This window comes from Mustela nivalis (genome assembly GCF_964662115.1).
Source record: "Mustela nivalis genome assembly, chromosome: 10".
Taxonomy (NCBI): domain Eukaryota; kingdom Metazoa; phylum Chordata; class Mammalia; order Carnivora; family Mustelidae; genus Mustela; species Mustela nivalis.
The window spans coordinates 29,516,378-29,542,849 of record NC_139029.1 but is presented as its reverse complement, the minus strand read 5'-3'; the positions used below and the strand labels follow the sequence as shown (position 1 = coordinate 29,542,849).

General features: G+C 45.7%; 1 protein-coding gene across 1 annotated transcript; it reads left to right on the top strand.

Annotated features, from left to right (window-relative positions):
• On the top strand, nucleotides 1-26,404 carry PPT1 (palmitoyl-protein thioesterase 1). The gene is made up of 9 exons (XM_082687060.1): nucleotides 1-166; nucleotides 4,122-4,231; nucleotides 4,454-4,581; nucleotides 4,918-4,988; nucleotides 7,665-7,767; nucleotides 21,072-21,162; nucleotides 22,002-22,100; nucleotides 23,550-23,621; nucleotides 24,858-26,404. The coding sequence occupies exons 1-9, from the start codon at nucleotides 43-45 to the stop codon at nucleotides 24,978-24,980; spliced, it is 921 nt and encodes a 306-aa protein (XP_082543186.1). The 5' UTR covers nucleotides 1-42; the 3' UTR covers nucleotides 24,981-26,404.
• Nucleotides 26,405-26,472: the final 68 nt, after the last annotated feature.

Here is a 26,472-nt window from a genome sequence, read left to right as displayed (position 1 = left end):
TCGGGTCCAGGCCCGGGAGCGCGGTCACATGATTGGGTCAAGATGGCGTCGCCCAGCTGCTTGTGGTTCTTGGCCGTCGCTCTCTTGCCCGGGTCCTTCGCTGCATGGGCGCTCGGGCATCTCGACCGGGCCGCGCCGCTGCCGCTGGTGATCTGGCATGGGATGGGTGAGTGAGGGAGAAGAGAGTCAGAAGGGTTTGGAGACTCCTTCTCTTTCCCAGCCTGGGTTCGCGTCTGCAGAGTGCGAGTGTGGAGGGCGAGGACCGTGGCTGCACAGCGCTCTGCCGACCCGACGTCTGAGGATTTGGGGGGGCTGCTCTGCACTGGAAAGGGAGAGGGGGAAGGGACTATCCTCTGGTGAGTGCTCGCAGAGAGCCGTGCATTGGGTTAGAGTATTCCGTGCTGTTCTTGTTTAATCCTCAATGGCAGTGGCGTCAGAGTGCAGCGTCTGGTACTTGGTTTGGCAGTCCTGGCTGTGGCCGCATGACGGGGGCATCCAACCTTTTATTCATTGACACACTGAATAGATTTGTCAGGCACCTGCAGTTCCTTTTTACATTTAACATGTAGGTATCAAGCACCTACTAGATGCTGCAGATACGACAGTGAACAGACCAAATTCTTTGCCCTTTTGCAACTTACTTGCCAGGAGGAGAGAGAGACTATAAAGAAATAAATAAGCAAAACATATAATACGTTTTAAGTAAAATGGTGATAAGTGCAATGGAGAAAAAGAAAGCAGCAGGAGGATAGAAATGGGAGGCGGGGGCTGGCGATTTTATAAGGAAGGTCAAGAAAGGATTCACTGAGAAAATGACATGTGTACAAAGACCTGAAGTGGATGAGGGAAGCTGCCCTGTGGATAGCTGGTAGAAGGAACAGTAAATGCAAAGACCCTGAGGTGGAAGTATGTCTGGTATGTTGAAGGAACAACATTCAGGTCAGTGGGGTGGGAACTGAGTGAGCAAGGAGAAGAAAATAGGGGTTTAGGTGGGGAGGGTGCCAGTGTTGGGCCTACTAAGGGCATTGGCAAGAATTTGAGATGGGTAGTCCTTGGGGGGGTTTGAGCACATGAGTGACATGATATGACTTTCATTTTTTAAAAGGACCACTCTAATTGCTGTATATTATATCTCAGGGCTGTGAGTTCAAGTCCTGTGTTGGACTCTACACTGGGCATGGAGCCTACTTAAAAAAAAAAAAAGAATAGATTGTAGGGGATTATAGACGTTTGGAGGAACACAAGTTAGGAAGCTACTGCAACCATTTAAACAAGAGATGGCGGATGGCATGAAACAGGATAATACTGGGAGATGCTGAGAAGTGTTCAAAGTTTGGGTATCTTCTGAAGGCAAAACTAATGGGATCTGTTAACAGGTTAGATTCAGGATGAGAGAAAAAGAAAAGAGTCAAGGATGATTCTGTGGGTTTGGGACTGGACAAGCAGAAGGAAGAAGTTGTCGTTTTACCAAAATGAGGAAGCCTGTAGGGCCAGCAAGAAAAAGTCCTGCTTTTGGACTTACTAGATTTGAGATCCTCACTAGACATTCAGGAGATGTAGAGGAGTGCAGAGTATAGGACAGAGATATGAATTAGAGATTTAAGTTGGGAGCCTTCCGCCTATGGTTGGCATTTAAGGCCATGAAACTGGGCAGGATCATGGGTATTAGAGTGCACAGGAGGAAAGAGTTCTCAAGATGGAGCCCTGAGACACTGCCAACATTTGGAGGTTGAGGAGATGAGGTGGAATCAGTTGAGGAGACAGTGATGGTGGAGGAATGTTAGAAGAGCGCAGTGTCCAGGAAGTCCAGTGAAAATGTTTCAAGAGGAAGGGAGCAATCAGCTGTATGGAATTTTATCAGCAGGGCAACTGAGAACAGGTTATTGTGTTTAACAATTTGAGGATCACTAATGACCTTAACCTAGGCAGTTTGGGGAACATGATGAAGGTGACAGCCTTATTGGATTGAGTTAAAGAAAAGTGTTCAAAGAGCAATTAGAGCCGGCAAATACAGCGCTCTGTGCTGGGCTCTGGGGCTATCGCAAGAGATTTAAAAGAAGTTATGAGAGAAGTAGAAAATGCTCTAAGCCTTAGCTTTTCCCCTAAAAATGAATCTTAAGCCTTCCTCTCAGGTTAGAAACCTGATGATTCAGCTCCAAATGGGGAATGACCTCTGCCTATTTCTCTGGGTGAGTGGCTGGTCACTCTGCTTCTAGTTTTTAGTTCTGGTTCCTAGAAACAGGAAACAGGACTAGGAGTAGGGTGAGCAGGGAGACCCCCAGAGTGCAAAATTTAAGAAGGCATTGACTCCCATAAAAGACTCTTAATTTCACAAAACAAACTGAGGGTTGCTGGGGAAGGGGGTTAGGGAGAGGATGGTTGAGTTACAGGCATTGGGGAAGGTATGGGCTGTGGTGAGTGCTGTGAAGTGTAAACCTGGTGATTCACAGACCTGTACCCCTGGGGCTAATAATACATTATATGTCAATAAAAATAATAAATAAATAAATAAATAAATATTAAAAAAAAAAAAAGAAGGCATTCACTCTCTAGTTTGTAGAAGTTTAGGGTCAGCACTGGCACAAACCTGTGAGTGAGTACTTCCTCAAATTTCATGTCCTAGGTTCTTTCCTTGCTTTTCCCCAGCCCTCCAGTCTGGCTCCTAAGTGCTTTTGAATCTATTATTCCCAAATGTTCCAGATGATAAGGGAGCATAATAAGCATCTCTGCTTATTTTTCAGTTGTGAATTTTGTGTGCCAATTATATTGTATGGGCTTTTGAAGTTTGTTATTATTTGATAAACATGAGCCAAGCAAAAAAAATGTTCTTTTTTAAAAATTGGAGTGAAACAGGGTGCCTGGGTGGCTCAGTGAGTTAAAGCCTCTGCCTTCGGCTCAGGTCATGATCTCAGGGTCCTGGGATAGAGGCCTGCACTGGGCTCTCTGCTCAGCAGGGAGACTGCTTCCTCCTCTCTCTCTGCCTGCCTCTCTGCCTACTTGTGATCTCTGTCAAATAAATAAATAAAAATCTTTAAAAAAATTGGAGTGAAACAAATATAACCTACAATTAACTATGTTAAAATATACAATTCAGTGGCGTTTAATGGGTTCACTATGTTGTACGACTACCACTTCTCTCTAATTTCAAAGCTTTTTCATCACCCTACAAAACACCAGTATCCGTTAAGTAATCACACTGTTCCCCGCTCCCAGCAGTCCCTGGAGATGTCCAATCTGCGTTCTGTCTGTATAGATTTGCCTATTCTGGATATATATATATATATATATATATATATATATATACATAGGTAATCATGTATTATGTGACCTTTTGTGTTTAGCTCATTTCACATATAGTAATGGTTTTTAGGTTCATCCGCATTGCAACATGTCAGTGCTTCATTCTTTTTTCTGGCTGAATAATATTCCTCTGTGTGTATATACCACAGTTGGTTTACCCACTCATCCATTGATGGACATTTCGGTCATTTCCACCCTTTAACTATTATGAATAATGCTGCTATGAACATTGATGTACACGTTTCTGTGTGGGCATGTTTTAATTTCTGTTGGATAGAAATCTAGAAGTGAAATTGCTGGGTCATGTGGTAATTGTTAGGTTTGACTTTTTGAGGAACTATAAAATTTTCACAGTGGCTGCATCATATCACACTCCCACCAGCAATACAAGGATTCCTATTTCTCTACATCCTTGTAACACTTGTTACTTTCCATCTTTTAAATAAAATTTTTTTTATTTTTTTAATTTTAATTTTTTTAAGCCATCCTAGTAAGTATGATGTGGTATCTCATTATAGTTTTGATATGCATTTCCTTAATGACCAGTGATGTTGAGCATGTTTTCATGTGCTTGTGTTCTTTGGAGATAAGTCTGTTCAAGTCCTATTTCCATTTTTTAATTAGATTAACTTCTTTTTGAGTTGTAAGAGTTCTTTGTATATCCTGGGTATTAAACCCTTATCAGGTATATGTTTTGCAAATATTTTCTCCCATTCTGTATGTTTCACATTCTTAATAATGTTCTTTGAAGTATAGAACTTTTTTAAAAAAATGTGTGATGTTTTGGCTCACGAGTATCTCCCCTTGTCTTTGTTGTCTAGGAGACAGCTGTTGTAATCCCTTAAGCATGGGTGCTATTAAAAAAATGGTTGAGAAGAAAATACCCGGAATTTATGTCTTATCCTTAGAAATTGGGAAGACCCTGATGGAGGTAAGGCCCTTCACAGCTGTGTTCCTCTGAAGGTTAGCTGACTGATTTCGTAGAATATATTATTAAAATGCTTTGCCTTGCATTTTTAGCAGCAGATCATACAATGATACTTGAACTCTTGAGTGGCTTATGTGAGGCTTCCAACCTGAATTTGTTTGGCCTCTTAGGGAAGATACCATTGGTGGTTTTCATCCTGACTTTCCTCTGTGGCTCCTCTTTCAGGATGTGGAGAACAGCTTCTTCTTGAATGTCAATACCCAAGTAGCAACAGTGTGTGAGATTCTTGCTAAGGATCCTAAATTGCAGCAAGGCTACAACGCAATGGGATTCTCCCAAGGAGGTCAATTTCTGTAAGTTCCTTTCTGTTCGATCGTACTATTTACATGGAATTGATCTTTTCCTTATATTCGGGTAGATTCACTACTCTAATTCTTTTGAGCATTTCATCTCTCTTGGAAGGAAAGGTATTCTAAATTGTCTCCATATAAAAAGCTTTATGAAACTTAATTTATTTTCTATGAAAGAATAAAGATTTGCATTTGACCTTACTGGGGGAAATCCTGATGTTTCATGGCTTTGGGGAATCACAGAGGATGAAGTAGCTTAATCTGGAAATTTGGAGGTTAAAGATACATTTTTATCTGACTGTTGGATCTGATAATCCTTTTTTTTTTTTTTTCCCCCAGGAGGGCAGTGGCTCAGAGATGCCCATCACCTCCCATGATCAATCTGATCTCAGTTGGGGGACAACATCAAGGTAACTTTGGCCTCTTTGCCTCCTTTTTTTTCTCTGTTCTAATCCATGTGACCACTTGATTTTAAAACATTCCAGCAGCTCTATTGGTACAAGAAGTCAGCCATCCTTGGAAAGTCCCGTTATAATAAACTAGCCAGAATTAAAGAAATAGGAAGAGACTTGGGATTCTAGAAGCCAAGAACACAGGTGAATCAGGTTGCCAACTGCTTCTCTCCAGTTTAAATGACATGATTTCCTGGAGGTGAGGTGGTTGCAGCCACATGGCAGGTGGTGACTAAGGAGTCAGTAAGGACCAACAGTCTTTCCTTTCTTTTTTTTAAAGATTTTATTTATTTGAGAGTGAGAGAGAGCACAGGCACACAAGCTGGGGGAGGGGCAGAGGGAGAGGCAGAAGCAGACTCCCTGTTGAACAGAGACCCCAATGTGGGGCTCGATCCCAGAACCCTGAGATCATGACCTGAGCTGAGAGCAGATTCTTAACTGACTAAGCCATCCAAGTGCCCTGCTTTTCCTGTTTTCTGACATTGTGATGTCTTACTGAATTTAGACTCAGGCAAACAATAACATCTGAGGTTTTTTGTCTATAAAGTTAACATTAGAAAATAAATCCTTTGAAAAACAACAGGTTTTCTCTTTAGGCAGAATTACATAACTTTTGGGGAAGGATGTGTCTTTGGGTAGAGTATCATCTCTGTTCTCATGGTGGCTATCACGTGGCATAGTGTAGGGGCAGAAGGATTCTCCTTATAATCAGGAATTCACCCAGTTAACTGTTGATGATGGGCAAATAATTTGGTACTTAGATCCCTTTCACAGATGAGGGAAACTGAAAGAAGGCCTTGCCCTTCTTGTAGGAATTTTTCAGAGGATGAAGTGAGAGAGTAAGTAGAAAAATACTTCTTTTGTTTGTTTAAGATTTTATTTATTTATTTATTTGAGAGAGAGAAAGAGAGCACACATGGGTGGAGGGGGAGAGGAAGAGGGAAGAAACAGACACCCTGCTGAGCGAGGGCTTGATCCCAGCACCTTGCAGTCATGACCAGAGCTGAAGGCAGACTCTTAACTGACTGAGCCACAAACTGACAGGTGCCCCCCAAAATACTTCTTAAAAACACAAGTAATATTCAAATGTGAGTTGGTAAAAACAACTTTATTATTCAGTCAACAAATATGTGTGAAAATCTATAAATAGGACAGACAAGGTCCCTGTCTTCAGGAAACTTCCATTCTAGTGTGGAGGTTAGGAAATAGACAATGAAGCAAGTAAATAAATAAATACAGATAGTGGGAACTATGATCTAGAAAAAAACAGGATATGGGGCACTGGGTGGCTCAGTTGGTTAAGTGTCTGTCTCTTGATCTCAGCTCAGATCTTCATTTCAGGACCATGAGTTTGAGCCCTCTATTGGACTCCATGCTGGGCGTGGGACCTACTTAAAAAAAGAGAGAAAGAGAGAGAAATAGGATAATGTTGTGTTTTTTTTTTTTAAAGATTTTATTTATCTATTTGACAGATGCAGTGAGAGAGGGAACACAAGCAGGGGGAGCGAGAGAGGGAGAAGCAGGCTTCCTGCCAAGCAGGGAGCCTGATGTGGGGCTCAGTCTCAGGACCCTGGGATCATGACCTGAGCCAAAGGCAGACACTTAATGACTAAGCCACCCAGGCGCCCTAGGATAATACTTGAAGGACAGAATAGTGGTTAAAGATGTGGGCTCTGGGGGCACCTGGGTGTCTCAGTCTGTTGAGCATCTGACTCTTCATCTCACTCAGGTCATAATCTCAAGGTCACGAGTTCAGCCCCACATTGGGTTCCATGCTGAGGGTGGAGCCTATTTTAAAAAAAGTAAATAAGTAAGGGGTGCCTGGGTGGCTTAGTCGATTGAGTTGCTGCCTCCAGCTCAGGTCATGATCTCAGGGTCCTGAGACCAAGTCCTGCATGGGGTTCCTTGCTCAGCAGTGTACCTGCTTCTCTCTCTGCCTGCCGCTCCTCCTGCTTATGCTCTCCTTCTCTCTCTCTGACAAATAAATAAACAAAATCTTTTAAAAAATAAAAAGAAAAGAAAAAGAAAAAGATATGGGCTCTGGAGCCAAACTACCTGTGTTCATATCCTGGCTCTACGCTTATTGTCCAACCTGAGACCAAGTATTTAACCTCTCCGTTTTGAAGTTTCTTTTCCATAATATGGGGTGAATAATAATTTCTACCCCACATGTTGGTTTTGAGGATTGAATGAATTACTGCCAATATATGCTTAGAACTATGCCTTGTACCGCTGAAAATGTTATTTTTCATATGATGAAGGCTGAGGCTGATGAAGATGGAAGGTATAACTGGGGGAGGGGCGAGAAAGGGCGTGGGGCACTACTTGAGTTAGGGTTGTCAGATGTGACTTCCCCAAGTTAAGACCTGAGAGCCGGAATGAGCCCAATCACTGAGGCAGTGAGAGGAGCACATCTACCAGGAAGAGCTGGAGCCAAGACCCTTAGGCAGAAAACTCGAATGGGAGCGCCAGCTGGCTATGGTATGAATTCTCAATACGCTATTTTCTTGAGGAATAGATGAATGAGATCAGAGGCTAGCTCTGGTTCATTGTCTTCCTCACCGTGCCTTGCACATAGTAGGTGTTGAGTACATAGCTCTTGAAGGAACAGATCTTTGTCTTCTGCTGCTGTAGGTGTTTATGGACTCCCTCGGTGTCCAGGGGAGAGTTCTCACATCTGTGACCTGATCAGGAAGACGCTGAATGCTGGGGCTTACAACAAAGCTATTCAAGAACGGTATGTATGGTTGGCTGGAAAGGATGTGGAACTGTCAGTGTGTGAAAATATCATGCCGACACTGAAATGATGTTGACAGCAGAAATTCCAGGAGTAGTGGCCAGGGGTATGCGCATGAGAGGCTTTTCTAAAGTATCTCTGTGCTGTCTGCTTGGTTATATTATAAGCTTAAAACTGCTCTAATATTAAATTTTAAAAAAGAAGGGTTTGGTTTTTTTTTTAAGATTTTATTTTATTTATCCCAGAGAAAAGAGAGAAAAGTGCGTGCGCGAGAGAGTGTGAGCAGGAGGAGGGGCAGAAGGAGAGGGAGAAGCAGATTGTCTTCTGAGCAGGGAGCCCAGCTCAGGGCTGGATCCCAGGACCTTAGGATCATGACCTGATATGAATGCAGATGCTTTTTTTTTTTTAAGATTTTATTTATTTATTTGACAGAGATCACAAGTAGGCAGAAGCAGGCAGAGAGAGAAGTGGGGGGAAGCAGGCTCCCTGCTGAGCAGAGAGCCCGAGTCGGGGCTTGACCCCAGGACCCTGGGATCATGACCTGAGCCGAAGGCAGAGGCTTTAACCCACTGAGCCACCCAGACACCCCCTGAAGGCAGATGCTTAACTGCTGAGCCACCCAGGTGCCCCTAGAGTACTCTAGATGATAACTAGATTTGGGATCAACTAGTATGACAACAGCAGCTATCCTAAAGGTTTTCTGAGCGTATTATTCTTGTCTAATAACAGTTCTTCAGTGCAACACTTCCTTGAAGCCATTTTCCAAGGTTTAGCCCTGCCAGGACTCTGCATGTGGAAACAACCTGTCCCTAACTAACCTCTTCGTTTCCTACCCATTGGCCACACGTAGAGTCACAGAGCTGTGTCAGGTCAGTAGTGCCACCTAATGGTCAGTGAGGGAAACTAAGATACTTTGTTTTTTTTTTAAGATTTATTTGAGAGCCATAGAGCAGAGAGGGAGAGGGAGAAGCAGACTCCCTGTCTAATAGGGACACCCCAATGTGGGGCTCAGGGATCATAATCTGAGCAGAAGGCAGACACTTAACTGACTGAGCCACTCAGGTGCCCCCATTGTTCTTTATTCTTTACTCCGTATTCTTCTAACTCTTGCCAGATGCTTCAGAAAAAATCATCCTTTTATTTCTTTGTGTTTCTTTTGTGAACCAAGCACAACCCATGGCGATGAGAATTGTTAGCGACTGAAAATGAGCAGTCATGGGGAGGAGACAGTAACACCTAAATACTGATTAAAAGTGGCAGATTGATATGTTTTTTCACTTCCTCCTTAAACTGTAATAATAACCCAATAGCAAAAGAATAGAAAGTGAGAAAACCCACAAGGGCCAAGAGAACAGGAGAGGAGAGGGGAGACAAAAAAAAGACATCACCATGACTTTGAAAGAAAGCAGAGGAAGGAGTGATAACTGTTTCAGCAGAGGAGAAAAGCTGAAACCTTTGTGTCTGTAGAAGGATGCCCCGACAAGAAGGGAGCGGATTCACTTTTTATAGCTCCACAGAGGGTCAGGAATTAGATGCATAAGATCCTTTGGAAGGTAGAGATGGGTGCATGGAGCTAAAAACAGGACTTTTTGTTGGGAGGAAAAAAAAAATCATTTCTATATAAGGAATGATCAAACCCCCAGTTCCCGTAAGTGCACATCCAAGTGACTGCTCCTCCCCCACTGTGACAAGAGAAGCAAAATTTATTCTCTGGAGCAATTTAACTCGAGAAGTACAAGACTCAGAGGTAATAAGTGAAGGATAGTGATGAGACACCCCACTGAAAACCCGGGCCCTCCCACTCCCCTTTCCTCCCACTCAGCTCCCAGAATGATAGCCACTAGGCTTATAACCTGCTAGTCTGATGTTCAGTGGACCTGTCTCTGGAAAACCTGACTGGCCCCAGAGAGAAGATCTATAGATTGAGGTTTTTGAGTCCTTCAAGAAATCAGGATTCCTCTCGACTACTGTGAGGTGAAGCCACCAGGACGTAAGCTCTGTTATCACACAAGAAGGCTCCAGTCAGTTTGTAGTGTCTCGTTTCAGCGTGAACCGTGAGCCTGGGACCCCCAGCCAGACATCTGAGGAAAGCTTCTAGTATGAAAGGCAGACCGAAACCAATGAAAAATAAAAAGCAACTTGGAAGGAAATGATGACAATTCAAGGAGCCAAAGAAAATCTTTAAAAAGAAAAAAAAAGGGGGGGTGGCACCTGGGTGGCTCAGTGGGTTAAAGCCTCTGCCTTCAGCTCAGGTCGTGATCTCAGGGTCCTGGGATCTAGTTCCACATCAGGCTCTCTGCTCAGCAGGGAGCCTGCTTCGTCCTCTCTCTCTGCCTGCCTCTCTGCCTACTTGTGATCTCTGTCTGTCAAATAAATAAAATCTTAAAGAAAAAGAAAAGAAAAAAAGAAGCCTAGAATTATTATCTTTAGAGATGAGCAGTTACCTCCATGGCACCAGAAAAGAATGAATAATACCAACAATCTGAGCATAAGAGAAAACTGGCAATTAAAAATAAGACATGCAAACGACATATCAGATAAAGGACTAGTGTCCAGAATCTATAAAGAACTTAGCAAACTCAACACCCAAAGAACAAATAATCCAATCAAGAAATGGGCAGAGGACATGAACAGACATTTCTGCAAAGAAGACATCCAGATGGCCAACAGACACATGAAAAAGTGCTCCATATCACTCGGCATCAGGGAAATACAAATCAAAACCACAATGAGATATCACCTCACACCAGTCAGAATGGCTAAAATAAACAAGTCAGGAAATGACAGATGCTGGCGAGGATGTGGAGAAAGGGGAACCCTCCTACATTGTTGGTGGGAATGCAAGCTGGTGCAGCCACTCTGGAAAACAACATGGAGGTTCCTCAGAATGTTGAAAATAGAACTGCCCTATGACCCAGCAATTGCACTATTGGGTATTTACCCTAAAGATACAAACGTAGTGATCCAAAGGGGCACATGCACCCGAATGTTTATAGCAGCAATGTCCACAATAGCCAAACTATGGAAAGAACCTAGGTGTCCATCCACAGATGAATGGATCAAGAAGATGTGGTATATATACACAATGGAATACTATGCAGCCATCAAAAGAAATGAAATCTTGCCATTTGCGACAACATGGATGGAACTAGAGCGAATCATGCTTAGCGAAATAAGTCAAGCAGAGAAAGACAACTATCATATGATCTCCCTGATATGAGGAAGTGGTGATGCAACATGGAGGCTTAAGTGGGTAGGAGAAGAATAAAAGAAACAAGATGGGATTGGGAGGGAGACAAACCATAAGTGACTCTTAATCTCACAAAACAAACTGAGGGTTGCTGGGGGGAGGGGGTTTGGGAGAAGAGGGTGGGATTATGGACATTGGGGAGGGTATGTGCTTTGGTCAGTGCTGTGAAGTGTGTAAACCTGGTGATTCACAGACCTGTACCCCTGGGGATAAAAATATATGTTTATAAAAAATAAAAAAATTAAAAAAAAAAATAAGACAACCAAAATAAATGCGAGAGCGATATGGGACTATAAACTTGAGGAAATCTCTTAGAAATGAGAACAAAAACTCAAAGAGGTTTTAAAAAAAAAAAAAAGGAAAAAACTGGTAAAATTAAGGGAGACATTTAGGAAGTCCAGGAACTGCCTGATAGGAGTTCCAAAAAGAGTCCAGAGGAGAAAGGGTGGATTGAAATTACCAAAGAAGTAATACAAGAAATTTTCTCGGAATGACAGGATATGAATTTCCAGATTGAAAGGGCTCACTAAGTGATCAGGGCAAGGGATGAAAAAAAGCCTCACACTGGTGCATTCCTGTGACCTGTCAGAGCATGAGGAGAAAGAGTGGCCTCCGGGGAGGCCGCCCCCAGAGTCCATCCCAAGGACCATGCATTCCTGTCAGCAGCACCACCTGCTAGAAGTGCTAGAATCACTGAGGAAAAGTGATTTCCGTCCTAGAGTTCTGTGCAGAACCTTTAAGTACAACCACTTGTGAAGGGAAAATAAAGGCCTCTTCAGACACACCAGAAAAAAAAGATTGCCGGTCTGCTGCGTGGCCTGGTGTCTGGGAGCCTCTCCCGTCAGTACTTTCCCACGTGGAGATTCAGTGCAGGGCCCTCAGCTCACGCTAAGTAGGCAGCTCGGGGCTGTTACCGCTAGTGCTAGTGGTGCCATATTTTAAATATTTTTATTCAACTTGAGCTGCCTGTTTCCTTTATTTATAAGCATTGCCGTGGTTTTGTTTTCTCTTTTCGGTTGCAGTCATAAAGTATTTCATTCATCATTTCATCAAACGTCGCCCTGCAGTTTGCCAGGCCCTGTGGTAGGTCTGGCAGATAAGAGTGCAGAATAAGATAGTTAGCGACCCTGTCCCCATGAAGGAACATTCTGGTGGGGAACAGGGGTGCTCCAGGCAAACAGAGGTGCTGGTTCACCTCTAACAGTGCTAAGGCTGTGGCGGAAGTAAGCAGGATGCAGTGGTGGCGAGGCGTGGAGGCAGTGCCTACTCCAGACAGAATGGCCTTCGGAGAAGAGGAATTTAAGCTGGGGTCGAAGGATGAGAAGGAGGATGGGAGGAGCTGAGGAAAGAGCCATTAGGCTGAGGGAACAGGAGGCACAAAAGCCCGATCCTCGGACACATTTGGCTTATTCTAGGCCCCAGTGACAAGTTGAGTGATAGAGGGAGTTGGCAGGGGTGACACCCGCAAGGATGGGAAGATCACATCAGCCATGTGAGTTTCCTTCTAAACATCAAGAGAAGCTTTTGGGAGGTTTCAAGCAAATACGGCCAGATTCAGGTGTTTGGATGGTCTCCACTGCTTTGTGGAGAGTGGACCGGAAAGCAGGTAGAGGAAAAGCAATGGGCTTCCTTAGTGTCTCAAAAAGAGGTGATGATGGCGTGGACACTGAGGTGGCCACAGTGAGCTGGAGAGAAGTGGAATGACCTGAGGTAAGTTCCATAACGTAGCTCAGTGTGAGCCAGGATACAGCCCAGCATTCATAACAGGGTTTCCCTCGGAAATGCTTTCTGAGTTCTCAGTGGCTCAAATACAGATCGATACTTTTCTAAATTTATGGAGTTGCTTTTTCTTTTTAAAGTTTCTTTGTTTTTCTATGTACATCTCATCTTAGCAGATGGGCAGTAGGAGATTTAAAAAGGTACACATGGGGCACCTGGGTGGCTCAGTCGGTTAAGCATCTGCCTTCAGCTCAGGTCATGATCCCAGGGTCCTGAGATCGAGCACCACATGAGGCTCCCTGCTCAGCAGGGAATCTACTTATCCTTCTCCCTCTGCCCCTCCCCCTGCTCGTGCTCACTCTTTCTCTCTAATAAATAAATAAAATCTTAAAAAAAAAAAAAAGGGCAGGTAGCCCCAGTAGAGGTGGGAAAGGTGCGGGGAGGGTGGAAAGGCGCAGAGGGAGATCACGTTCTGGTAGTGTGGTGCTAGGCTGCCTTTTGTATCCTGGAGGATTCTGGATGTAGGAAAATAACCATGTTAGCCCAAAGTAAATTTTTAAAGGAGTTCATAGTCTTTTGGTACCCAGGGTTTCAGAGGGACTAGAATCAAGAAATGGGAGCCACCAAGCGCTGAGTCTGTCTCTCCCACTGGCGTTTCTGTTGCCTCTGTGGGCATGAACACTGGCCTCTCCGGCCACCCATGTGGTAAAAGGTGGCCTTTCCCTCCTTCCAAACTTTTTGTTTGTTTGTTTTTTAAGATTTATTTATTCATTTTGGAGAGAAAGAGAGAGTGCCTGCAGGAGCAGGGGAGGGGCAGAGGGAGGGAGAGCATCTCAAGCAGACTCCCTTCTGAACACGGAGCCCACCTTGGGGCTCAGTCCCATGACCCCCAAGATCATGATGGGGCTGAAACCAAGAGACTGTCACTCTGCTGACAGAGCCACCCAGGCGCCCCCAGCTTCCAAGTTTTTCATTGTATCTGTTTAGGATATTATCTCAGGAGAGGCTGGAATCTCTTGGTCCCAGTCCAGATTTCTGGACCATGTCCCAGCTCAGGTCAGATCTCCATCACTGGCTGTGGCCATGAGTGAGACCACATGGTACCGACCATACCCACCCCTGTAATCAGAAGGTGGACACAGGAAGGTTGCAGTACCCAGACAAGGAAGAGTTTATTTTGATTTAGGCAGAGACCCCAGGAGGTGTCCTCTGCACTGTTCAGATCATTCAGCCTTAAAGCAAATTCGATCTAGTTCCCTGGGAAGCCAGTGAGGAGGGACTTTCCAGCGCCAGCTCCTGGCTTGGTGGGGGCAACAGTGAGGAGCGGTGAGTGTGACAGTTCTCTCTCACCTCGTGCTTGTGAAATCCACCCTCTAGTTCCCCTTTGAGATACTGATAGCCCTTCCTGGATTTCTTCCTCCAGTTTCCTCTTTGCTATTCTACTCACTGAGCCCATCCCCACCGCAGTGAATACAGCAGTGTCGCCCTGGCCTTGGCCTCTCTTCCCCTGTGCCAGCTCTGCTCTCCCAGGTGGCCCTGCCCTTGGTCCTTGGCCCTCAGCCCTGCATGCCCAGCACTTGCAGGGGGTCTGTGCCCCCCAGTGGCTCTCACAGCACGCTTATCCCCAGGTGTCCTGCTTTCCCCACACCTTCGACCTCAACTGGCCACTCCCCTTCTGGAAATACTAAGGTATCTACTTAGGCACTTTTCCACTGTTCAAAAAAAGTAGAGAGAGTAATGTCATCTAAGACCTAAAATTAGTATTTTGTCATATTTGCGTCAGATGTTTTAAGAACTGAAACATTTCAGGTAATACTGAATTCTTCTACATATCTCTACCAGGTCCCATTCCCTGCCCGCCCTCCATAGTGACAGCCACTATCAAGAAACGAGAGTAATAGGGGAGCCTGGGTGGCTCAGTAGGTTAAAGCCTCTGCTTTCAGCTCAGGTCATGATCTCGGGGTCCTGGGATTGAGCCCCGCATCAGGCTGTCTGCTCCACCAAGAGCTTTCTTACTCCTCTCTCTCCCCGCCTGCCTCTCTGCCTACTTGTGATGTCTGTCTGTCAAATAAATGAATGAAATCTTTTTTTTTTTTAAAGATTTTATTTATTTATTTATTTGACAGAGAGAAATCACAAGTAGATGGAGAGGCAGGCAGAGAGAGAGAGAGGGAAGCAGGCTCCCTGCTGAGCAGAGAGCCTGATGTGGGACTCGATCCCAGGAACCTGAGATCATGACCTGAGCTGAAGGCAGCGGCTTAACCCACTGAGCCACCCAGGCACCCTAAATGAATGAAATCTTAAAAAAAAAAAAAGAAGAAGAAGAAGAAGAAAGAAAGAAAGGAGAGTAATAGAGTCTTCTATCCTCTTAAAAAAGAAAAATTGTCTATATATATACATATATATCCTCCATCAGTATGTAGCCTTATTTTGTATATTTAAAATGTTATGTAATGGATATCTTGTGCACTTCATTCTGCAACTGAGTTTTTCATCAGTATCACATTTAATAACATGTTGTTACACATCTGGTTCATTCCTCTTAACGACTACCTGGCTTTCTGGATTCTGTGACTACGCCACCGTGCATTGATTTCCATACTGCAGACATTTCAGCACTTCTAATTTCTCTTGATGACAGACAACTTAGAGGGATCGTCCTTGTGTTGAAAAGCCCAGCCTGTGTTGCTGCATGTCTCCTCTACTTTTACGCTACTACTCTACCCACACAGGACACCACTTCTGGTCACCACATGTGTGGAGATTTTCCCCAAACCAAGGAATTCTCTGGGACACCAGCTGGGTTCCTACATTTTAACTCAGTTCTGACACTGCCCACCTGGAGATGGCGTCAGATGCCATAGATTAAGAGCTCACTCCCACAAGCCTGCCCCCCACCATACATGTGCACGTGCACACACACACACACACACACACACACACACACACGCCCATTGCCAGTAATAGGTCCCCACGTTACCCACAACTTCTGTCCCACGTTGACTACAAAGTGGAGGGTCCCACGGCCCTCTCCTCAGGTGTGATTGATTTGCTAGGGTGGCTCACAGAACTCAAGGAAACATGTTTACCACTTTATTAAAGGGTATAATAAAGAACACAGATGAGGGGCACCTGGGTGGCTCAGTCGGTTGCCTACCTGCAGCTCAGGTCATGATCTCAGAGTCCTGGGATCGAGCCCTGCATCAGGCTATATGTCCTGTGCTCAGTGGGGAGAGTCTGCTTCTCCCGCTCCTTCTGTTCTTCCCACTGCTTGTACTCTCTCTGTCAAATACATGAAATCTTAAAAAAAAAAAAAAAAGGACACAGATGAACAGCCAGATGAAGAGATAGATTGACTCTTCTATCTATCAGGACTCAGGAGGGTCCTAAGCGTGGGAGCTGGGGTGTACACCCTTCTGGTGTGGGTGTGTTTGCCAACCTGGAAGCTTTCTGAACCCCTACTATCAGGATTTTATGGAAGCTTCCTGCCATAAGCATGATCCATGGAGCACTAGCTCCATTTTCAGCACCCCCTTCCCCTCTCTGAAGAATGGGGAGCAGGGCTGAAAATTCCAAGCTTCAGGGGGAGGTTTGGTGAGCGGCCCCATCTAGGAGCCATCCAGGAGCCCACCCAGAGCCACCTCAGTAGAAGAAAAGCTGCTCCTAGTGCTTTTACCACTTAGGAATTTATAAGGGTCTTAGGAGCTCTGTGCCAGGAACCGGGGTTGGAGATCAGTCTACGTATTTTCTGTCACCCAGCAACCCCTGAACAAGAACTTACGTACTAGTAGAAATTCACATGTGGACTCCCCAGGTAATTTGGGGAATGCTCCTTAACCTCTCTGTTTTAGTTTCATCATCTATAAACGAGGGCAGATGGGCTGTAGAGAGGGTTAAAAGAGATAGAGATGTAGATAGAGTGCTTAGAACAGTGCTTTGGAGACACTCCGTCCTGTTAGCTGCTCAGATTACAATGAGAGCGTGCATCTTAGACTCGCCTCCATGTTGCTGAGGTGGTTGTACCAATTTCTGTTCCCACCACCAGAGTGTGAGCATTCCCGTTTTCTACAGTCTTACTTACTCGGGATCCTGTGTCTATTGCGAGTCTGCCAGTCACATGTGTGTGGGATGGTTTCTCTTTCCCATCTGTGCCTCCCGTTAGGCAGCTCGAACATCTGTTCATGTTTGTTGGCCACTCGGGTCTCTCTTTTCTGAGTTGCCTATTCATTACCTCTTCTAGTCTTTGCCTGTTTTTCTGTTGGGCGCTCTGTCTTTTTCTTACTGGTGTGTAAGCATCACACACACACATGCGTCTGTGTTAGGATTTTTAAATTTTTTTTAAAAAGATTTTATTTATTTTATTTGACAGACAGAGATCACAAGCAGGCAGAGAGGCAGGCAGAGACAGAGAGGAGGAAGGAGACTCCCCGCTGAGCAGAGAGCCTGATCCCAGGGCTTGATCCCAGGACCCTGGGCTCAGGACCTGAGCTTTATAGGCAGACACTTAACGACTGAGCCACCCAGGCACCCCTGTATTAGGATTATTAAGCCTTTCTTTGCTAGGTGTGTTACACTTCACTACTCCCAGCCTGTGGCGTATCTTTTAGCAGATTTTTGGGGGGCAGTTTTATTGAGATCGAATTCACATACTATACAGTTCTGTCATTTAGTGTGTATAATTCATTGGTTTGGGACACATTTTTTTTTTTAAGTTGCAGTAAAACGTGTGTGTGTGTGTGTGTGTGTGTGTAAAACAGAATTTGCCATTTCAGTCATTTTTAAGTGTACGGTTTTGGGGCACTAGGTACTTCCCAAATAGCAGCAGGTTCGGCAGCTTCCAATTTGGATTCAGGCCATGTCGTCAGTCCTCAGGACTGAAGCACAAAGCTATTCTCTGATCCTGTATTTTCTCCTAATTTTTTTTTTCAAGTTTTGTTTTGATTCTCATGTTTTTCATCTATCTGGGGTTTTCGCTGCTTGAGTCCGTTTCCGGGCTGCTGGTCCGTTCCATTTTATTTGTCTCCCCTCCTCGCGCACGCTGCTTTAGTTACTCTGCAACTTTTGGGAGGCTCTGCTTCAAGTCTGGGCTGGTCTTGGACTTTTATGGTTTCATCTGGAGTTTAGAATTAGTTTGTCAGAGTCCACCAAAAATCATGTTGTGATTTAGGTTAGAATGGCTTAGGTTTCAGCCATTGCCTTGACACCTGTGCTGCTGCTGTTCCTGTCCCTCCAGGACTTGGCACAGCATCTCCCCGTGCAGATGGTACCAGCAGCGGCTGGGTTTGGAGCCAGGACCAGGAGGGACAGAATAGAGTGGCGATGGGACAGCAGTAACTTCTGCAGAATTTGTGCCATGAAGGGACACGTTAGTGAGCTTTACGGTTGATGGGTAATTTTCCCAATAGCCCTGGAAAGAATCCAGCTCCAAGAGATGAGTGTCCGTGACTCCAGCACAGGGCTGCGTGTTGTGAAGCTGGTGCTGTGGGCGCCACACGGTCCACAGAGGTGGGGGTGGGGGGTACGTGTGGTGGTCAAGAGCAGAGCCACTAGGGCTGCCTAGGCCATTTAGGCTCTGTTGGCTCCCAGCAGAGTGACCGAGGACAAGCTACTTAATCACTCTGGGCATGGTTGCCCCATTTGTAAACAGGAGGCTAATAATAGTGCCTTCCTGATGGAATTCTTTTCAGGATTAAATAGGTTAATGTGTGTAAAGTGCTTAGAATAGGCCCAGTAAGTGCTGTCTAAGCCACAGAGGCTGTAGCAGGCCTCACGGGTAAAGGCTCTGGTTTCTGGGGAGCTGATTGCCTCTTGAGCCGGCTGCATTGGAAAACGTATGGACTTGGGCAAATTTAGGCTCCTATCTTACCTTGTCTACAACTGTGTCTTTTTTTTTTTTAAGCTTTTATTTATGTATTTGTGTATTTAGAGTGCCTGCGCACAAGCAAGCGGGGGGGAGGGGCAGAGGGAGAATCCCAAGCAGACTGCCCATGGAGCCCCATGTGGGTCTCAAGCCCACAATTCTGAGATCACGACCTGAGCCGAAACCAGGCGTTAAGGGATGCTTAACTGAGTCACCGTTGACACAGCCGGGTAGTTGTTTTTTTTGTTTTGTTTTGTTTTTTTTTAAGATTTATTGATTTATTTATTTGTCAGAGAGAGAGCAAGCAGGAGAGCTCGTACACAAGCAGGGGGAGCAGAGGAGGGAGAGGGAGAAGGAGACATCCTGCAGGGCAGGGAGCCCTTTGCAGGGCTGGATCCCAGAGTCCTGGATCCTTTGGCCTGATGAGCCAAAGACAGATGATTAACCCACTGAGCCACCCAGGAGCCCACGACTAAGCAGTTTTGAGAGCGTTACTTAACCTCTGAAACCTGCCCCACCCTGGTGACCAGACGAGAACAGTACAGACCATGTTTCTTCTCCGTCTGGCTCCCTGACACTCCCAGCTTCTGCTCACCTGCAGGTCCTTCCCCATAGGTGCCCCGTGTGCACCAGGCTTCTCACAAAACAAATGCCTTTCCTTTCTTCCTGTTGCCCCTTCTGAAGCACTTTTCACACAGAAAGTTGCCCCAGAACTATTGCTTTCGTTTTCAGCCATTGGGCTCCCTGCTGTAACTCTGGGTCGCTGGAACCTGGTCGGGCAAGATCCAAAGACCTTTGTATTTGTTCCCCGAACATTTTTTGAGGAAACTTTGATTGGCCACCATGTGTGCGCCCCCTGCTCACCAATTCTGAGCGTTTGACACTATTGACCACCCACCCACTCCTGAAGCTTCTTCCCTTGTTCTCCTAGCCATACTGCCTTCCCTTCTGCTCACATCTCACAACCCCTCCCCTCCCTCAGTGCCAGCCACTTCTTTCAGAGCCTGTCTGGCATCCTGCACCGGGCCCTTGCACTCGGCGGAGACTTCCTGCTAAGCATCTGCCATGTGCCTGTGTGTCATTGCGCAAGGAGTTTGTTGTCCCCAGGGGGAGAACCAGGGAGTCAGCTCGCCCCCGGTGAGCGACAGCAGGTCTAGAATGCAAGCACAAGACCAGTGGCAATGTCATTATTTTATAAATGGTCAGAATTCATCACATTTTGACAAAATCAGTGAAACTAAACACTGAAATGTTTCAAATACATTTAAAAACAGATGATCGAATGTTCCTGTGACCGTGGCAGGCTGACCGTGGCCTCTTTTTTTTTTTTTTTTTTAGATTTTTAAAAATTTATTTGACAGAGATCACAAGTAGGCAGAGAGGCAGGCAGAGAGGGAGAGAGAGGAGGAAGCAGGCTCCCTGCCGAGCAGAGAGCCGGAGCCACGGCCTCTTTTGACCTCGGGTGCACCTGCCCTGGACGTGAGGAGCTCTGACCTCTCGGCTGTAGCTGGTCCCTCTGGGCCTTTATGCCATCCTGCCCTGCTGAGTGGAGCTTTCTGGACCACCACCTGAGGGCAGCTCTTCTATTCAGGCTGGGGAGCGCCTTTTGTACAAACATTTCTTCTCTCCCCTGCCAGCCTGGGCTAGAGTCCCACCTGTGGTCTGACTCCTCCTTCCCCCAGAGGTCTTCTGCCAGCCGGTCCACTTTCTCTGGAATTGTGGCTGTGTGGTTGCAGGAGCTACGAGGAACTGTGGAGGCACCAGCTGGGAGGACTTGGGAAGGGCTCAGTGTGGATGGGGAAGGGCCCCCGAAGGAAGGGAGGGGAGGATAGAGGGAGCAGAGAGACTGGGGAGAAACAGAAGCATGTGAACACCAGTCTGAAATAATAGTATAAACACCAGATCCCCGCCTTTTGTCCTTAAAAATCTGTGACATTCCAGAATCCTGAAAACTACTGTCCTCATTCAACAATAGGAGCAATGCTCTGGGATTGAAGGGGTAGACCTCCCTGCGAGCCTGAGGCCGGCCAGATGGGTGAAGAGAGGGATGGCTGGATGCGGAGGTGGTGATAGCTGAGTCTTTGCAGATATCTGAATAGGAAGCAGCGGAGGGGAAGCAGGGGAGGCTTTAGACGGGGACAGCATGGGCAACGGTGACCCGGAGGCGGAAGTGTGATAAGGAAGGCTCAAGGCCCTGGGGGAACAGACACGGATGAGTCCTTTTCCCAAATCTGTGGGACTGTACTGTGCTGCATAGCACTCTCATGCCTCAGGTGTGTCCTTAACGAACTGGGTCATAAGTAGAAGTCTTGTCTGCCCTATTTAAGGTCAAGGCCAGGGACGTGGTGGCTCTTGATTTTTTGTCCTTTTGAAGTCTCTTAGTACACAATGTGCATATGCACACACAGGAGTGTGCCTCCAGCGTGCTGACTGCCACGTGGCTCGGTCACCTTCATTCATTCCTTCTTCCTGCAGCCTGGTGCAAGCAGAATACTGGCACGACCCCATCAAGGAGGACATGTACCGCAACCACAGCATCTTCTTGGCAGATATTAATCAGGAGAGGGTAAGCTTCTATCCCAGGCTGCTGTTGCTGTGCGTTCGTGTTGCTTTTGGGGCGCCACATGCAGATGAGCTGTGACCGTTTACCCAGAATATCCTGGACACACACCCTGGGGAACAGAAGTTCTGTTTTGGGAAGGCAGTGCTTATGAGCGTCAGTTCCTTTTAGGAAAGCTGAAATTCATTTGGCTTTCTTCCCATAGGTCCTTTTCCTTGCCTTGTGTTGAAGAAGCAGGGTAAGCTTAGTAGGTTGCTGGCTGGCTTAAATGGAGTGTCACAGTGGCTGTCTTACTGAGAGCAGCCTTCCTCGTGGGTCCCTTGGGGGTCAGATTTTCTCAGAAGTGAGATTTACTTAGAAGAGAGATGGCAGAGGGGACCCAATATGTCCCAGGCACAAGCTTGGTTTGGTTTGTGGGATTCTGGTAAACTCAGTGATTCAATTTGTATTGGGCCCATCTGGAGGGTTGTTTTGTTTTGTTTTGTTTTTTAAAACAAAACTTGAGGGTTGGTGCAGAAGAAACGGAAGTGTTATAGCAGAACCACTCAGAATGTGCGGTTTCTCATTTTGCCTTGGCTCTCTCTGGGTGGTCGCCTTTAACCTATGTGACAGATGCCTATGGAGTGTGGTGACAGACTATGGTTGGTGGGGGCATTGCCAGTCAGGTAGGATGATAAGAAAAGACTTACAAGGTATATTCTGGGCTGGGAGCTGGAAAACCAACCCATTATCATGGGGAGGAAATACTGTGGCCCAGGGTTGGGGAGGCCAGAGCACTGGAAGGCTTTAACACCCTGCTGGAATCTGACGGTATTGTCCCTGAACTACTACTGCCTTTCTTCCAGGGAGTCAATGAGTCCTACAAGAAGAACCTGATGGCCTTGAAGAAGTTTGTGATGGTCAAGTTTCTCAATGATTCCATTGTGGACCCTGTGGACTCTGAGGTGAGATGCTGTGCCGGCAGGCCACACCACACGGGGAGACCAAAGGAGTAAATGGCATTAAAATACAGCCACCTGCTGAGGAGAAACCTTCAGTCCCTTCCTCCACCTTCTGTGTAGAGCAGGGCTTCTTTGCTCGAGGTCTACAAATGGGACACTTGGGGCTATAACACCCCCCAACACCTGAAATTGTTTGCAAAATTATGTAGTAGCCTTGTCTGAGGAAGGGTCTGTAACTTTTACCACATTATCCAGAAGACCTGTGACCTAAACCATCAGCCCAAAGTCTATAAATCCCTGAGCGTGGCATTTAAGGTCCGCCTTGACCTACCTTTCTAACTTAATCTTCCTTCATGTCCCACTTCACACATATACTCTAGGATGAAGTCTTGAAATGCACCAGACTTGGCATGTGTTTTTACTCTTAGTGCTTTTGTTCATGCTTTTCAGTCTCTAGAGTGCCCTTCCCTGGGCTTCTCCATCTGACAAGCTAAAGTTCATCTGTCAAGGCCAAGCTCAAATGTCACTTCTTCCATCCAGGATGTCATCCCTACTCCAAGCAGACTTTGCTCCCTCTTTTGCAAAATCATCACATTATGTCAGGTTATCAGGGACTAGCCAGCCTGATCGGCCCGCCATCTGCTTTTGCAGGGCCCGTGAACCTTTTTTTTTTTTTTAAAGATTTTATTTCTTTATTTTTTTGACAGAGACAGAGATCACAAGTAGGCAGAGAGGCAGGCAGAGAGAGTGGAGGAAGCAGGCTCCCTGCTGAGCAGAGAGCCTGACTCGGGGCTCGATCCCAGGACCCTCGGATCATACCTGAGCCGAAGGCAGAGGCCTTAACCCGCTGAGCCACCCAGGTGCCCCCCGTGAACCATTTTTTAATGGTCAGAAAGAAACCAAAAGAATATCTGATGACAAAGGTTATATGAATTCAAATTTCAAGGTCCATAAGTGAAATTTCATTGAAATAGAGCCATATTCTTTTAGCTTTTTGAAAACCATATTCATTTTTTATATAGTGTGGCTGCTTTTTAGAAGGGCAGCACTAGGTAGTTACACTCATGTGGTCCTTAAAGCCTAAGCTATTTTGTATCTGGCCTTTACAGAAAAGTTGGCTGATCCCTGTGCTAAACAGTTGTTTCTTTGCCTCACCAGACCAGAGTTGTAGAAAACAGGGACCACATATATATTTATCTTCAATGTCAGATTTAGCACAAGGATTTTCACAGCGTAGGTGTTCAGTTACTGTAGGAAACAGGAATTCTGCAGAATTGGAAAGCGCTTTGGAAAGATTAACTCATCCCTCAGCATCTACCTTTAAAAAGAGATGACTTAAGACATACTCTGTTTTCACTCTTTGCTACAGCTTTGTGATGTTGTTTGTTGGTAGTCTTAACTTGACAATATGTGCTGTTGTGTCTGATCTTCATTCACCCTCCTCTTCCGCAGTGGTTCGGGTTTTACAGGAGTGGCCAAGCCAAGGAAACCATCCCCTTGCAGGAGACCAGTCTGTACACACAGGTAACCAGAGAGGAGAGAGGTACTGTCTTTTTCAGCTCCTGGTTCCCAAAGCTGCTCGATTCTTTGGTGATAGAGGCTGTCCTGTATGCCCCAGAGCAGTGGATGCTCGGAGGCCTGTGACTTGGTCTGATACGGGTGAGGCCGGTGAGGGTGCTGATTGTGACCCCAGTGTCTCAGGCGCTGGGTTTTATTAGGGTACATCCTGAAGGATGAAGGACCTGGACCTCATGGCTTTCCGTATGTACAAAGATCACCTCATCTCCAGTTTCTGTCTGCTGATGGAAAGGTTTAGAACTGGCTTCCTTTGCTGACATGCAGACTGCTAAGCCAAGAAGCCCCCGTGCATCGTGAACACATAGGAGAGGTGTTAATTTTAAAACATGAACAGATGTGAAGTCCCGTTTTTAAAATTAGAGCACTGGTGAGAGGAGCTCCTCCTGCAGGGGCCTGGGGGCAACGCGGTAGGCCCTGTTTCTCCAGCAGAGGTTGCACCATTTCACTACCTCTAGTTCTGGGACCTTCCGCACTCCAGGGAACGGATATTGGAACTGGACCCTCCTAAAAGGCACAAGTGCTATGGGCGCCACTTGCCTTCTACAAGAATTCTCCTGAGTAATTTCACGGGCCAGTTGTCTCCTCTCTTGGCTTATCTCCAGCATTTGGTGGCCCATCTTAGGTGAGCTCAAAGAAAAGGGAAGCCCAGGTCTGCTGAGTTTTGGAAATTACAACTAAGAACTAACTTCCCTCTCGTCCAAGTCAAACTGATGGTAGCTACAGCAGAAGCAACACTCCGGCTCTGTCAGCTGCTTGTCCTCCCAGCCATGATTGTTCTGTGCCCCTGTGGGTAGTGCCAGGATATGAAAAGTGAGGTGTGTTCTTGAAGGGTTAGATGTTTTCAGCTTTTTCTGTTTTTGGCTCAGTCTCACTTGACTGACATTTTGAGGCAGTTTTGTCTGTGGCCTGGCTCACCCACGCAGGTGGTTTTCCAGAAGCTTTAGTAAACTTTTCAGAAAGCTGAATATAGTACTCTGTAGACAACAATCTCAATTATACCTATGTTTTGAATGCTCAGGAAGAAAACAGGGAGGTATCCTTTTTGGCATTTTCAAGTGTTAACACCTAAATTTTGCTACTCCGGGAAAAGACACTTTTGAGCACATATCTCAAATGAACATTGATTCTTTACAACTATTAATTTTTCGTGAAGCCTCTTAATTATGATTTTTCTGTCTGCAGGACCGCTTGGGGCTAAAGGAAATGGACAATGCAGGACAGCTCGTGTTCCTGGCTGTGGAAGGGGACCATCTTCAACTGTCTCAAGAATGGTTTTATGCTCACATCATACCCTTCCTGGAGTGAAACCCTTGTAGTCTGCCCCAGAGCTAAGGGAGCCCCTAGAGCTTCTATATACCAGTAGGAGAACGTTCCCTTCATGCCTAAGCCTGAGCTCACATCCAGCTTGCAACTAATCCTTCCCTCTGGTTATCACGTAACACGCCCTGCTCAGAAAGATCTAAGATTCGAATCTTATCCTTTGCCTCCTCCTATCAGCATATGGTGTTGAATGCAAGTTTAATTAGTCAATACCATGCATGGAGATTATTTTACAATCCCTCAATGTGGTCAGGCTGTCTTAGGCAAGTCTGCTGCTGATCAGTGTCTGAACTGTGCCCAGAAGAGTCTGAAGCTAAAGCAATTAGAGTTTAAGGGCAGACACCTTTTTCAGTAAAGCCTAGCCATATTTCAAGCCAAGAGGCAGCCAGTATCCAGGCCTGAGGGGACCATAAATGCTTGCTCAGTTTTGCTGGTGGAGAGCCAACCAGTGCTTGTGAAAGTATTGTTTAGATAGTGTTTCTGTGTAATTCCTTGAGGCTACCCTTTTTTCTCAGTATGTTGTCTCCTATGGTGCGTTAGCATTGACATCTTCTGCTGGGCCACCATCTTGTCTCAGTAGCACTCTTGTCTCATCAGGTAGTGATAAATTAGTTGCTCTGTCACAAAAGGGAGGGGAAGTAGCACCCAACTGGATTGCTTAAGGTGGTGGTGGGTGGGGGATGGAGTACATCTTGCTTGACTTGGGGGAATGAAGACAAATGTTCAAGTGGACAGAACACTGTATGTCAACTACACTTCAGCTGAACAGTGTACAAGCAGAAACGATAAGTGAGGACACAGCTGGTCCCTTCCACACCATCCTTAACTAACCTGTCCCTTTTTCCGTGTAGTCAGCAGTCTACATTCTGGAGTCACTGTGCTGCTGGTGTTAGCAGACAATGGAAAAATGGAAAGAGATCAGGCTTTCTAACTCCGCATCTCAAAAAACTATTTACAGTACATTCAAAACTATTTCTCATGTATTTGATGAAAAAAACGATTATTTGCTCAGAAAGCTTGGGGAATACTGCATACCCCTTTTCTCCTGATCTCCTGAGATCAACTCAGAATATTAAGGACTGAGAACTCCTGTTATGATAAAAAAAACTAACCTTGAGCTACTGTTTTCCCATACTATGTGAGCATGGACATCTTAGCCTCCCACTACTCCACCCTGAGAAAACCCATCAGCACCTCCTGGAAGACTATTGTGCAGAATGCCCATGTGAGGGAAGACAGCTGTGCAGAGGGAAGCACCTTGTTAGTGCTGCTAAGTTTACGCTTTATGATCTTTCTCTCCCCTCTCTCAAGCCTTAGTTCTCAACTAGAAGATGAGGATTAAGGGTAGCAAGTGGGGGGAATGTGAAAAAAATTTTATGATACTGTCTAAAATAAAGACTAGTTTCTTATCCTTGGTGTCCTTTTCCTTCTCAGTACTCATACATACCTCTCAGGGTGCCTGGTTGGCTCAGTCGGT